Raw genomic sequence first — 15,411 nt, 5'->3', positions numbered from 1 at the left:
TTGATTAAGCGTCCTACTTCAGCTCAGGTCATGATCTCACAGTTCGTGAGTTCGAGCCCCACTTCGGCTGTCAGCTCAGAGTGTGCTACAGATTCTGTGTCTCCCTCTCTCTCTCTCTCCCCCTCCCTCATTTGTGTACATACACTCTCGCTGTCTCACTCTCTCTCTCAAAAATAAACATTAGGGGCGCCTGGGTGGCGCAGTCGGTTAAGCGTCCGACTTCAGCCAGGTCACGATCTCGCGGTCTGTGAGTTCAAGCCCCGCGTCAGGCTCTGGGCTGATGGCTCGGAGCCTGGAGCCTGTTTCCGATTCTGTGTCTCCCTCTCTCTCTGCCCCTCCCCCGTTCATGCTCTGTCTCTCTCTGTCCCAAAAATAAATAAAAAACGTTGGGAAAAAAAAAAAATTAAAAATAAATAAATAAATAAATAAATAAACATTAAAAAAAAAGGTTAGAGCCAAGTTCAAAATTGCCCAGAGCCTTTCAATGTGATACTAAACACTCAGCATCACATATACTCTCCAAATGAGTAACAGTAATTCCCATATTTTCCTCCTCAATGGACATTTGAAATGGACTAAATTTTAATATAACTATGTCATCCCTTTTAGTTTTTCAAAACAGTCCCATACTCTGAATGTTTTATTATTTTTTTAATATAATTTGTTATCAAATTGGCTAACATACAGTGTGTAAGATGTACTCTTGGTTTTGGAGGTAGATTCCTGTGGTTCATCGTTTACATATAACACTCAGTGCTCATCCCAACAAGTGCCCTCCTCAATGCCCATCACCCATTTTCTCCTCTCCTCCACGCCTCCTGAATGTTTTCTTAAATACGCATGTTCTACTTATCTTTTTCATTTTCATTAAGCCACTGTTTTTCTATCCATAGCTCTCTGCCCATTCTCTCTTACTCATATGTTATTTCCAGGTCATAAAACTATAACATTTATGGAACTATAAGCATGATAAAACTACATATGCATTATTTATAAGCATCTTAAAATGAAAAGTTTATGAACTGAAGGCCAAATGGGACAAGAAATTTCAGTTGAGTATAATCAGTAGCATTCTTGACCATGAAACTATAGACTGAAAATCCCTTACAAACTTTAACAGAACACAAACTCTCATTATTTATCCTAAAGTATCAAGGAATCTTCCTCTGAAGTTTTGAATATTTTCCAACAAAAATGCATTAAAATTCCCATTTGTCCTAATCAGGTTACTCTAAAAAAAAAAAAAAAAAAGTCTGTATAATCAATGCATAAAGTCTTTGTTTGAATAAATCTTATAAACCATGACACATATTTAGGAAATCAAAATTCACCTCTTCTTGCATAACTGGAGTCCATGTCTTTAAACTGTACCACAACAAAGTCTGAACACTTGAACAAAATACTCTCCATTATTTCTTCACGTTTTGGCCCCGAACTGGATTCCATACTTTTCTCATGTGCAGCATCAAGTACCAAATCACACTAAAATGAGAAGCATGAGTAAATATTCAAAACACTTATAAAAAATAAGAATTCGTCAGCATATCAAGGTACTATTTCTTAAATGCCCTTAACAAAAATAATCTATCTCAAGAGAATCTTATAATCAAACCTTTTTCTCAGAAATATGACCTATTATCTATTCCATCATTCAAAATACTTCTCACCTACAAGTTGGTCCTGCTACCATAGTCTGTCTTAAGTAAACTAATGGTGATAAAGAACAGAATAATGAACCACTCAATCCCTCTTCAGGTCCACAATGCTTGAAAAGGTCAAGATACTGTAATAATAAGCCCACAAAGCAAGTTTGATTATACAAAATAGTTTATAAAATAATCAGTATTTGAAACTGAAGAGCAAAATCTAAGTGGTAAAGTAACTAAACGTGAAAATGTGACAAACATGTCCACATCATAACTATTAAATTATTAAATCAGAAACTAACAGACACTGTCAGGAAGCCATACAAACATACAGCAGTTGATGATTCACGGGGTTTTACATTCAACAAAAAGAGAAAAGAGTAAAAATTACCTTAGGACTGTAGGTTTTAAAAACTCCTTCATATATACCTCCGTTTTTCACTTGTACTTCACATTTGGATCCCTAAAAACATACAATTAATTTATCAAAGAAACAGTGTGCTACCCAGTCTTGAGGGACAGTTGCTTTCATTTTATTTTTTATATAGCTCATCAGGCTTCATTCAACATATTAGGTATTTACTGATAGAACAATAAAAAATTTTAAAACATTAACAATACACTGAATTCTCAAAATTCCTCAGGAGGCCCTGCTCAGAGTTGGCAGTATGAATTTAAATACTGAGGTTAAGTATTTCTGACTCTGGTTCTATTAAGTGACAAAACAATGCACTAAAGACAATCATCTACTACTATTATTTTGTACATAGTAGGGTTAACAAGAATGCTTTTATAGTGAGTCACGACAGCTTGGATGGAGTTCTGTTTTTTCTAAATGATCCTGATCGTGACCTAAGAAACGATACTGTGAGAATCATTCATCTACATTTCAACACCATGAAATTACTTTATTGCACTACGCGCCAGGCAGTCTCTCCCCAATACTCTGGTAACTTACAACAACTGATGTAAGTATATGAACCATCCTCATATTTGCATAGATTCCATCAAAAGAAATCTGGAATTTTAAGAAAAAAATATTAGCAATCAGTATTTATCCTTGTGTATACATATTAGAGTTAACATTTAATTTGTTACAAAATGTTTAGTTAGCTTTATAATACCTTATGTGCATTAAAGAAAGATTTACTTTACTACAATCTTTTGCTTCCTTAGAGAAGAGGCTTAAGTTTTCAAAAGTGAAATCAGTCATACCATCTAACAATGTTTTGACTATACATGACACAAAAAAGCAAAAGTGAACTTCCATATATGAGAAAAGACAAAACCACAAATATTGGGGAGTAAAGGGAGGAGGGTTCACTACAAAGTGGCAGGAGTGATTTTTCAAAGTGAGAGAAATGTCCCATTATCTTGACTGTGGTGGTGGTTACACAACTGTATGCATCAAAACTCACAGACCTGTACACTAAATAGGTTTAAGTGTATGTAAATAAATAAATGGGGTGGAGGGGTCTTTTGCAGAAGACACTGCACTATGTTCCCTCAGCACGTATCCATCAATCATGGATTTTTTCATTGATAAAAGTTCTAAATTTTAAAACCAGAAGGCTCTTTCCAAGGGAGAAAAATGGAAGGAACTAAAAGATAGCACATTAATTCAAAACCAAACACCCAAAGAACTCTGCAACTCCAGTCCTGGTGTTCCACTGATCTTTTTTAGGCATTTCGCGTTTAGATTTGCCTTTAGCCATTTATAAAACAACAAATAACTTCTTATTAGGCAAGAAAAATACTATTAACAGAAAATTTTATATTTTGCATATAAAATCATCTCAAAAAACAACATACATAGCTAATAATTTTATACCAAACAGTACTGAAGTATAAAAGTTATAAGAGGGGTGCCTACGTGGCTCAGTCAGTTAACCGTCCAACTTCAGCTCAGGTCATGATCTCACAGTCTGTGAGTTTGAGTCCCCCCGTCAGCCTCTCTGCTGTCAGCACAGAGCCTGCTTCGGATCCTCTGTCCCCTCACTCTCTGGCCCCCTACACTGCTCGTTTTCTCTCTCTCTCTCTCTCTCTCTCTCTCTCTCTCTCTCTCTCGCTCACTCACTCACTCAAAAATAAACATTAAAAAAAATTTTCTTTGGGCGCCTGGGTGGTTCAGTCGGTTAAACATCTGACTTCAGCTCAGGACATGATCTCACAGTTCATGAGTTCGAGCCCCATGTCAGGCTCTGTGTTGACAGCACGGAGCCTGGAGCCTGCTTCGGATTCTGTGTCTCCCTCTCTCTCTCTACCCCTCCCTCACTCACAGTCTGTCTCACTTTCTCTCTCAAAAAAAAAAAAAAAAAAAAAAAAAAAAAAAAATTTAACGTTGTAAGATATAAAATTCAAGAAAAAGGATTTTTTTTTTTTTTTTTTTACCTTGGCTTTGGTCCACCGGTTCAGAAATCACATTTTCATTACCAATTTTTCCAACCAACTAACATTAAAGTTACTCACCGTAGATTGAGGCAGTCCTTTGCTGTTTCGACCTCTGAAAAAATTAAATACTATGTTTATTAAATTCAACAGGCTAAACATACTAAAAAAATTTTTCAAATTTAAATTTCATTCAAAGCATAATTCCATTCAAATAAAGCATAGGCAATCCATGGGTAAGGCTCATCTAATATTAACTATAAAGGCTACCTAAGTATGGTTCTCTCTGTGTTTGCTGGCTCAGAGGCCCAGAAAAGATATGGGTCATGGCAGGGAGGAAGGAAGAAATAATGTGAACATGATCAAAATAAAACAAAGTACAAATAAAAATAGCCTACTGGAAAAAATAACCAATACTAAATAATCTTTACTCCAAAAGTAACCTCTCACTCTGTTGGAGAAAACTACTTGGGAATAAAATATCAATTCTGTTCCTGATTTAACTGACATATTGACTGACATCAAAGTCACCTCCCATCTTTTCCCCCTGGTCTCTAAATACAGGCACTATGTTTACAAGTGCAGAAAAACACTTGAAAATAAGTTAAATCATTCAGAGCACTTTCATTTCTAAATAATAAGTACCTCTGTCAGTATCTATATAACAAGTGTCTTTCCTTGCCAACCCCCTACCTCTGAAACAATGCCGTACACCAAAGTCAGCTGTCAAGTAATTTCTAGTAAGGTAGACAATATTGTCAAGTGAGTTTAGTTATAGAGCATAACACAACCTAAGGCTTGTTCCAATGGAAAAGATTAGGCCCTTTATGAAATGATACAAACATTAATAGAGTGAAATTCTATACTCCTCAGAAATATTAGTTACTCTGGAATTATAGGAATGGAATCTCATTTTTTTATTAATTTTTTTTTTTAACGTTTATTTATTTTTGAGACAGAGACAGACAGAGCATGAACGGGGGAGGGGCAGAGAGAGAGGGAGACACAGAATCGGAAGCAGGCTCCAGGCTCTGAGCCATCAGCCCGGAGCCTGACGCGGGGCTCGAACTCACGGACCGCGAGATCGTGACCTGGCTGAAGTCGGACGCTTAACCGACTGAGCCACCCAGGCGCCCCTGGAATCTCATTTTAATAAAATAACCATGATACTCAAGCCACAAATTTAAAACATTCAAAGAGAAGTACAATTCAGGTCTAAAGAGTCTACCAGTATGTATGGTGCCAATTCCCAGTAAAATAGCACTGATCTTAGAACTCCAAGGACAGGATTGGTTTGCTCTCCAACCCAATCACTCTCTCTCATCTAGAAATTAACATCCGACCACAACACCTCTGAAATTCTTTCCATTTCTAACATTCTGATTCCGTAACTCTGCTTCACACATAGCACCGAGAGAGAAATTACTAAAGTCTAAGGAAGAGAATAATAATAGTAAGTAACTAATACTGCAAAAACCAGACCCTATGATAAGCACTATGTCCAATCTCTTACCCTTCACTTTACAGGTGAGGAAACCAAACCTTAGTTAATTATCTTGACTAAAATCCTCTAGTTCATGAGCAGGAGAGCTGGTATTGTAACCAGGTGACCCAAAGTCCAGGCTTTTCATTTCTAGGTTATACTGCCTCTCTAAAACTGCGTCACAAGGAATAAACTACCTTCACAATTAAACCTAATCAAATTTCTAAATTTTTTCAAATAAATTCATTTCATTTGAATTTATTGGGGTTTTCTATTTATTTGTAGCCTGTAATTAAAGGCTACATAAAATGGCTAAAAATCTTGCTTAGGGTTACCTTATCTTAGTGGTTGCTGAGATACCACAGTTAAGATTTAAATGCCACCAATTCAGTACCCATAAATTCACCTGCATCCCCATAAAGCGATTTAAAAGAATTTAAAGACTTCTGTGAGGTGGGACTTCTATATTTTTATTGATTATACAATTACATCTTTGACTAATAAAGAGCAATTGTTTGACAACCTGGTTTACTTAGTAGAACAAATCATGCTTGGCCTTGGGCTGAGAGCAATACCAAGAGGTACGGAGTATAGAAACCATTGATGGAATGGTTTCCAGTGGTGGAATACCCAAGGGAAATGTTAGCATACCATAGGAGCATTCTCTGAAACTTATGCTAAAAGTTTAAATTCATTCTTGTTTTTTCTTTTGGGATCCATTTAGAGATGCTTTACTTTTAATTTTTTCTTTAGTATTTTGGAACAAAGCAAGTTAATGTTTCATATAGTTACAGAAACTAAATTTCAAAAAAGCCAAGATCATATTCTAGTCCTAAACATACCTATGACTAGATGAATATTTCACAAAACAATCATATCCAGGATTATATGCTTTCAATAGTTATTGAATATCAAGTTAATATGTGATTCAAAATGCCAAGTTAATATAAAGAAATTTTAAAGAGTAACAGTAGTTTATATTGCTTCAAACTAATACAGGAAGGAAGAAATAGCTGGGGTTGTAAATAAGACTGGCTTGAGTTAATAACTGTTGAGACGAGGTGACAGGTGTGCAGGGCTTCATTTTTATCATTCTGCATGTTTTTCACAATCTCTTTAGGTTAAAAAAAAAAAAGTAGGGGCGCCTGGGTGGCGCAGTCGGTTAAGCGTCCGACTTCAGCCAGGTCACGATCTCGCGGTCCGTGAGTTCGAGCCCCGCGTCAGGCTCTGGGCTGATGGCTCGGAGCCTGGAGCCTGTTTCCGATTCTGTGTCTCCCTCTCTCTCTGCCCCTCCCCCGTTCATGCTCTGTCTCTCTCTGTCCCAAAAATAAATAAAAAATGTTGAAAAAAAAAATTAAAAAAAAAAAAAAAAAAAAAGTACCTTCTGGTATGATGCAATTGGAGCCTGGATTTAATCAAGACCTACTAGTTTACAGGAAACAGGGTGTAGAAGAATATATTAACCGATACCACGAGGTTACAAATCCATTAAACCCAGAATGTGGCATTTTTTTTTAGGTTTATTTATTTGAGAGAGAAACAGAGAGAGCCTGCGAGTGCGAGCAGGGGAGGTGCAGAGAGAGAGGGAGAGAAAGAATCCCAAGCAGGCTCTGCACCTGGGGCTCGAACTCCCCAACTTGAGATCATGACCTGAGCCAAAATCAAGAGTCAGGTGCTTAACCCACTGAGCTACCCAAGCGCCCCAGAATGTGGTAAATTTGACCTAACAAAAGATGGGTTATGCAACAAATAAATGGCATGAGAAGAAAAAAACAGTGTAGAGGGAGGGAAAATGATTATAAATTTAAAGACACATAAATCAAAAGCAAAGTGTAGCTTCTCAATTTCAACACTTACTATAAAGCTACAGTAATCAGAATAGTGTGGTGCTGGCATAAGGACAAACATAAAATCCAATGAAATAGAATAGAGAGCCCAGAAATAAACCCTCACATATATGGTGAAACTTTACAACTTAAATCATACACAAAAATTAACCCAAAATGGGTCAAAGATGTAAATTTAAGAGCTACCACTATGAAATTCTTAGGAGAAAACACAGGAGAAAAGTCTTCGTGACTTTAAACTTGGCAATGATTTAACTGTGACACCAAAATGCATAAACATTAAAAAAAATACCAAAAATTATTTCATCAAAATTAAAAGCTCTTATGCAAAGGATTATCAGTTATCAGAGTAAAGACACCACTTTTCAGAGTAAGATATGTACATTTCATGTATCTGATAATTCCAGAATACATAAACAACTACAATTCATTAAACAACAACAAAAAAACATACAACCCAATTCAAAAATGGACAAAAGACTTGAATAGACATTTCTCCAAAGAAGCTATACAGTTAGCCAATAAGCACATGAAAAGATGTTCAACATCACTAGTCATCAGGAAAGGTGCAAATCAAAATCCCAATGAGCTACCACTTCACCCCCACTATGAAAGCTATTATAAAAAAGACAGAAAATCACAAGTGTTGGAAAAATGTGGAGAAACTGGAACCCATGTGTACTACCTGTGGGAATGTAAAATGTTATAGCTGCTGTGGAAGATAGTATGGCAGTCCCCCAAAATTTAAACAGAATTGGGGCGCCTGGGTGGCTCAGTCAGTTAAGCGTCCGACTTCAGCTCAGGTCATGATCTCACCACTCATGAGTTCAAGCCCCACATCAGGCTCTCTGCTGATAGCTCAGAGCCTGGAGCCTGCTTCAAAAAATCTCTCTCTCTCTCTCTCTCTCTATCTGCGCCTTCCCTGCTCATGCTCTCTCAAAAATAAACATTAAAAATTTAAAAAATATTAAACAGAATTATCCTATGATCCAGCAATACCACTCCTGAATCCATACCCAAAATAACTGAAAGCATGGATCTGAACAGATATTTGTACATCAATGTTCAGAGTAGCATTATTTACAATAGCCAAAAGGTGGAAAAACCCAAATGTCCACTGACAAATGATAAACACAAGGTGGTACATCCATACAATAGAGTATTTTTCAGCCTTAAAAACAAATGAAGTTCTGACACATACAACAAGGATGAACACATGCTAAGTGAAAAGAAGCCACATACACAAAAGGACAACTATTGTATGACTCTACTTATAGGAGGTATATAGTGTAGTCAAATTCATAGACACAAAAAGTAGACTGGTGAATACCAGGAGCTAAGGATGGCTGGGACAGGGAGCAAATGCTTAGTGGGTAAAGGGATTCCTTCTGGGATATTATTTTGGAACTTAATAGAGGAGGCGGGAGCACAACAAAGTGAAGGTACTTCGGTCCCCTGAACTACACATTTAAAAATGGTTACAAAGGTTAACTTTTATGCGATGTACATTTTACCACAATTAAAAAGGGGGGAGGGCCACACCCCAGTGGGTTAAGCACCTGACTTCTGCTCAGGTCATGATCTCATGGTTCATGAGTTGGAGCCCCACGTGGGGCTCTGTGCTGACAGCTCAGAACCTGGAGCCTGCTTCTGATTCTGTGTCTCCCTCTCCCTCTGCCCCTCCCCCATTCTCTCTCTCTCTCTCTCTCTCTCTCTCTCTCTCTCTCCTTCTCTCAAAAATAAACATTTAAAAAAAAAGAGAGAGAGATAAGCTCAGATTCTCTTCCCAGCGGAAATTCATTTGCAACAGCATGTAGAGAAGTTCATGCCAAAGGGTGCCCTCAAAAACAGTGGAGTTTGTAGTCAAAGGCTACCATAGGAGACTGACAGAATCACTGCAGACACAGGCTTAAGTGAATAAAAAAACAAGATCCAACCATACACAGTCTATAAGAGAGGAATTTTAGATTTAAAGATACAAAGAGACTGAAAGGAAAAGGATGGAAAAGGAAATATTGTAAGAACAGCACATACAAGAAAGCTGCAGTGGCTGTACAATTATCTAACGAAACAGAAGTGTTACTAGAAAGAGGGACATTTAAAAAAATTTTTTTAGTGTTTATTTTTGAGAGAGACAGAGTGGGAGTGTGGAAGGGGCAGAGAGAGACACACACACACACACACAAAATCCGAAGCCGGCTTCATGTTCTGAGCTGTCAGCACAGAGCCAGAAGCGGGGCCCAAACCCACAAGCCACGAGATCGTGACTTGAGCCAAAGTTGGACGCTTAGCCGACTGAGCCACCCAGGTGGCCAAGAGGGACATTTTATGATAAAAGGGTCAGTCCATCATGAAGAAGAAAGAGACATTCATCTGGACTCTGTGCCCTTTCACATAACTCCTAGGTTATGAAGATGAACTCCTCACAGAAATTATCTGTGCCATCCTAATACTGAGCTCTCTGCTCCTTCACCTCAAGCCCCATCTCCTTGTCATCCTGTCAACCCGACAAGTGAATTCCAACTAATAAAGGTAGAAGGAATGACGTTATTAAAAAGTTACAATTTGGTAGCCACTTAATAAACTGTTTCACACAAAAATCACCAATGGATGCTAAATCTAGTAAAACAGAAACAGGATATTTATATAGTTATAAAGCAACTCCCCACAAGATACTGATTAATGACAAAGTGAAAAATAATATTCTAGGAAAGAAGTCTAGCAGATCTAGAGCGCGAGGCTGGCTTAGTCAGTAGAGCATGCGACTCTTGATCACAACTCTTAGTCGTTGAGTTTAAGCCCCACAATGGGGGTAGAGGTTACTTAAAAAATTAAAGAAATCAGAAAAAAGAAAAACCTATCCGTTCCTTGCCAAGTCATCCAAGTTAACAGTGTACCAGCAATGGGACAAATATGCACATCATGTACCTGCCCCAAATCATGCAATAAGAACATGGCAAATCTGTGGTATTCTTGCTAAGAAGGCACAATCAGAATCTAAATCATGAGGAAAGAGAGGAACCCCAGTTAAGGGACATTCTACAAAATAACGTGAATTCTTCAAAAGCATCAAGTCATAAAAGACAAAGATTAAGGAACTAGTTTAGATTAAAGGAAACCAAAAAGACATGACAACTGAATGTAACATATAATCCCAGATTGGTTCCTGGGCCATCAAAAGAGTATTCTGTTTTGCTGTAGAGAACATCAGAACGAGTGAAATCTGAATAAGGTCTATAGATAACAGTCTGACACAACATTAATTTTCTCATTTTGACAAATGTACTGTGGTTTTGAAAGGGAATGTCCTTGTTATTAGGAAATGTACTCTGGATTATTTAGGGCTAAGGAGCACCATGTCTCCCATACGTTTAATAAAATAATTTTAATTTTATAACAAATTATATATGTGTATCTTAATTTAACAGAGAAAAAATTAAAAAGTAAATATTACATAAAGAATGAAGGGTATAGAATTATTTGTAATATCATTGCAGCTTTTCTATATATCTAAAATTATACACTTTTTAAAATTAGGACCTCTACATGATTTATTAACTTCTACTTTACCATCCAAAATGTCTTTAATGTCTTGTAATAGAAAAATTCAATCCTACACAGCCTTGAAACTCAAATGTCATCTTTCAAGAAACCTTCCTTGGAATATGACATCCCAATCAAATACACACAGTACTCTCTAGACTGAAACTCCTGTGTTTCAACACCCATTCATTCATGCCCTTGGCCAAAAGCTCCTGGATGAAATAAAACCTAAACAACAAAGATTGGCACATAGTATCTTACACGTCTTTGTACCGCTTACCAAAATCAGCAAAAAGGAACCATAGCTCACATATGATATACACTTAATAAATACCTAATGAATAAATGCGCCCAAAGTAGAAAGAAAAAGATGGAGAAAGATTTCAAAGTAATCATTACGTAAATCAATGGTCAGCAAACTACAGCCCACAACCTGTTTTTGTTGAGATTCTGAGTTAAGTATGGTTTTTAAGGAGAGAGGGAGAGAGAGGGAGAGAGAGGGAGAGAGAGGGAGAGAGAGGGAGAGAGAGGGAGGAAGGGGGAGGGGAAGGAAGAAGAAAAGCCAAGAATATGCAACAGAGAAGTTATATGGCCCATAATGTCTAAAACACTTACTATCCGAATCATTTCAAGAAAGATTTGCCAACCTCTGCACTGAAAAAAAAATGTGGCTGCAATGTCAACAACTACAATTTTAAAAATAAAGTCTACTGCTGTTTTACATGAGCCATTATTTCTAAAACAAATTTCTTGGAGCATCTAGATGGTTCAGTCGGTTGAGCATCCAACTCTTGATTTCGGTTCAGGTCCTGACCTCATGGTTCATGGGATCCAGCCCCCAAGTTGGGCTCCATGGTGGTGCAGAGCTCTCTCTCCCTCGTGCTCTCTCAAAATAAATAAATATTTAAAACAAATTTCTTCACAGTTTATTAAATACTTTCTTCATGGAAGTTTAATGTACACATAACCGAGAAATGTCAAAGTGTTCTTATTCTCATTTAATTATCTTTAAGCTTTACAATGGAATTGATGTTGATCCACCTTTTGAAAAATCAAGGTATTTTACTAATGTGCCTCTGATGACAATGAGCAAGTTCCACAAAGTTAGGGACTTTGTACTGATCACTGAATCAAAAGCACCTAGCATAAAATAAGAGGTAGAAGGTAGATTAAAATGGATGACATATCAACTTGTGAATCTCACGAGAATCTTGATTAGAATTATAAAAAAATAAAATGGGGGCGCCTGGGTGATTCTGTCAGTTAAGTGTCCGACTTTGGCTCAGGTCATGATCTCATGGGTCATGAGTTCAAGTTCTGCACTGGGCTCTCTGCTGTCAGCGCAGAGCCTGCTCTGGATCCTCAGTCTCTCTCCCTCTCTGCCCCTCCCCCACTAGCGCTCACTTGCTCAAAAGCTCTCTCTCTCTCAAAAATAAATAAACATCACAAAAAATAATAAATAAATAAAATGAAGAGACACTAGAACTGGAAGTTCTAGCTTAGGCAATATCAAGGCAAGACTAGACAGAAAAAAGGAAAACTGTCTTTAATAATAAAGATAGTATGATCATTTAGGCAGAAAATCCTAAGAGAATCTACCAAAAAGCTACTAGAAACAAAAGCTTGACAAGGCTAACTCAAAATGTATCAATGACCTAATCACAAAAGAGTTAAGTATAACTTTTAACAGAAAATATGGGAGAAAATCTCTATGACCTTTGGTTAGACAAAAATTTTCGAACAGAAAAAATGCAAACCATAAAAGCAAAAAATTGACAAATTAGATTTCATCCAATTTTCAAGTATTCTGTCCTTTGAAAGACTGTTAAGAAAATTAAGTCGGGGCGCCTGGGTGGCTCAGTCGGTTAAGTGTCAGACTTCAGCTCAGGTCATGATCTCACAGTTTGTGAGTTCAAGCCCCGCATTGGGCTCTGTGCTGACAGCTCAGAGCCTGGAGCCTACTTCGGATTTTGTGTCCCTCTCTCTCTCTACCTCTCCTCCACTTGTACTCTGTCTCTCTCAAAGATAAACAAACATTAAAAATTAAAAAAAAAAAAAAAAAAGAAAAAGAAAATTAAGTCAACCCACAGACAAGGTAACATTTGCAAAATGTTATGTCTGATAATAACCTTATACCCAGAATTACAAAGAACTCAAAGAACTTATTAATAAGAAGATAAATAGCTCAATAAGCAGGCAAAAGACTTACACAGTCATTTAAGCAAGTAGATTTAGCTGATAAAATTAAAGACTGATAATACCAACCACTAGCAAGGATGCCAAGCAGCTGAAACTCTCACACACCACTGGTGGGAATGGAAAATGGCACAGCCATTTTGGAAAACAGTTTGGCATTTTCTTATAAAGTCAAACAGACTTATACAACCCCACTCCCAGGTACGTATTCAAAAGTAATGAATGTGAATGTTCAGAGCTGGTTTCTTCAAAATAGCCAAAAAGTGAAAACAGCCCAAATGTCTATTACCTGATAAATGAATAAACCGCAGTAGTACATCCTGAATAGTGGAATACTACTCAGTAATAAAGTTACAAATTACTGATACATGCTACACACAGCATGGATGAATTTCAAAAGCACTATGATAAATTAAAGAAGCTAGACACAAAAATAATCCATAATCCCATTTATATGACATTCTGGAAAGGCAAATCTATACAGAAATCAAATCAGTGACTGCCAGGGGCTAAGGGGGAAGAAAGGATGTTTATTACAAAAGTACAGAGGGAACTTTATAGGGTGGTATCTGAATTGTGGTAGTGATTATGTGACTATACATATGCCAAAACTCAAAGAACTTTACACTGAATAGGATGAGTTTACTGCATGTAAACTATACCTTAAACTTGCCACTCCCCAAACTAAAGGCAGAGCCAAAAAGAAACTCCTAAAACATACCTAAAAAAGGTTAAATTTTACTATATGTAAATTGTAACAAAATTAATCTGAGGCTAAAAATTCATTACATTGCACATAAAATTGGTGAATTTTACTGTATGTACACTATACTTCAGTAAAGCAGATTATTTTTTAAGAGACACACAATTGGGAAAATTTTAAATGACTAGACATTATTACATAATACTAAAGAATTAAGGGGTGCCTGTGTGGCTCAGTTGCGGTTAAGTGTCCGACTTCGGCTCAGGTCATGATCGTGGCTCTTGAGTTCAAGCCCCACAATGGGCTCTGTGCTGACAGCTGGAAGCCTGGAGCCTGCTTCAGATTGTGTGTCTCCCTCTCTCTCTGCCCCTCCCCTTCTCTCTCTCTCAAAAAAGTAACATCGAAAAAAATTTTTAAAAAAAGTCACAAGCTCTACTGACTGAGCCAGCCAGGTGCCCTGCCCCCAAGTGTGATGTTTTTAAAACTTTCATTCTCTTAGAGAAATATATACATTGAAATATTTACAGAAGAAATGATACATCAGGAATTCAAAATGAGAACCTACAGTAATCAAGATAGTATGCTCCTAACATAAGGATAAAAGAACAATGAAATAGCAACAGTCCAAAAATACACTCTTACATTTATAGTCAAATGATTTTTGAAAAGAGAACCAAGACAACTTACTGAGAAAAGAATAGTCTTTTCAACAAATAGAGCTGAGACAACTGGATATCCACATGTAAAAGAATGCGGCTGAACTCCTACCTTACAACATATATAAGAATTAATTCAAAATGGATCAAATACCTAAATGTAAAGGCTAAAACTCTAAAACTCTTGCAAGAAAAAAAATTGGGGTAAATCTTCAAGACCTTGGATTTGGCAATGGATTCTTAGATATGACACTAAAGGCACAATCAACAGACGAAAAAATAAATGGGACTTGATCAAAATCAGAAATTTGGGGTGCCTGACTAGTCAGTAGGGCAGGTGACTCGATCTGAGGGTTTTGTTTTCAAGCCCCACATTGGGCCTAGAGCTTACTTAAGGCGGGGGGAGGGATCAAAAAAATTTTTGTTGCAAAAGGACATCACCAATAGCAAAACACACACACACACACACACACACACACACACACACACACACACACACAAATATGAAGAAACTATGGATAAATTAGAGAGGAGATCACAGATATTCCCAACCCAGGAAACCAAAAGCACTAGGACTTCAGAGTGCAGTGCTTAAAAACAGAGGGCATACCAAAACCCAAAGGTCTACTCTACTTTTCAGACAACTCGGTTTCAAATCCCAGGTCAGCCACTTACAGTGACCCCAGGAAGGTTACTTAATCACTTTGGTCCCCAGTTTTCTTATCTGTAAAACGGAAATAAGTCAAGTCACAGGGTTGTGGAGGATCAAGTAAGAGAATATGAAAAATGTACACACACACAGACACACTCTCATTTGGTCAAAACTTATTACATTGTACATTTTACAATGTGGGACTCATTTTATGTCAATTAAACTTCATTAAAGGTGTAAAATAAACACTCTAGCACAGAGGAAGCACTCAAATATTGTAGTTTTTTTAACTTTATA

The 15,411-nt window shown here is 37.1% G+C and overlaps 1 protein-coding gene across 12 annotated transcripts in view; it reads right to left on the bottom strand.

The window, feature by feature from the left end:
• The window catches only part of ATXN2 (ataxin 2), a 147,319-nt gene that overhangs the window by 108,587 nt on the left and 23,321 nt on the right, over positions 1 to 15,411 (bottom strand). For all 12 annotated transcript variants that reach the window (XR_009250699.1, XR_009250696.1, XR_009250698.1 and 9 more), the window contains exons 2-5: positions 4,116 to 4,149; positions 2,605 to 2,664; positions 2,038 to 2,109; positions 1,332 to 1,482 (exon numbers count right to left, since the gene is read on the bottom strand). Coding sequence is in view for 8 of the 12 variants with exons in the window: in XM_058691672.1 (XP_058547655.1) it covers positions 1,332 to 1,482; positions 2,038 to 2,109; positions 2,605 to 2,664; positions 4,116 to 4,149 (317 nt within the window). In the remaining 4 variants the exon portion in view is untranslated. The remainder of the gene's footprint in view (positions 1 to 1,331; positions 1,483 to 2,037; positions 2,110 to 2,604; positions 2,665 to 4,115; positions 4,150 to 15,411) is intronic.

Source organism: Neofelis nebulosa, chromosome 11, assembly GCF_028018385.1.
Source record: "Neofelis nebulosa isolate mNeoNeb1 chromosome 11, mNeoNeb1.pri, whole genome shotgun sequence".
Lineage (NCBI taxonomy): Eukaryota > Metazoa > Chordata > Mammalia > Carnivora > Felidae > Neofelis > Neofelis nebulosa.
This window is presented reverse-complemented; position numbering and strand designations above follow the sequence as displayed.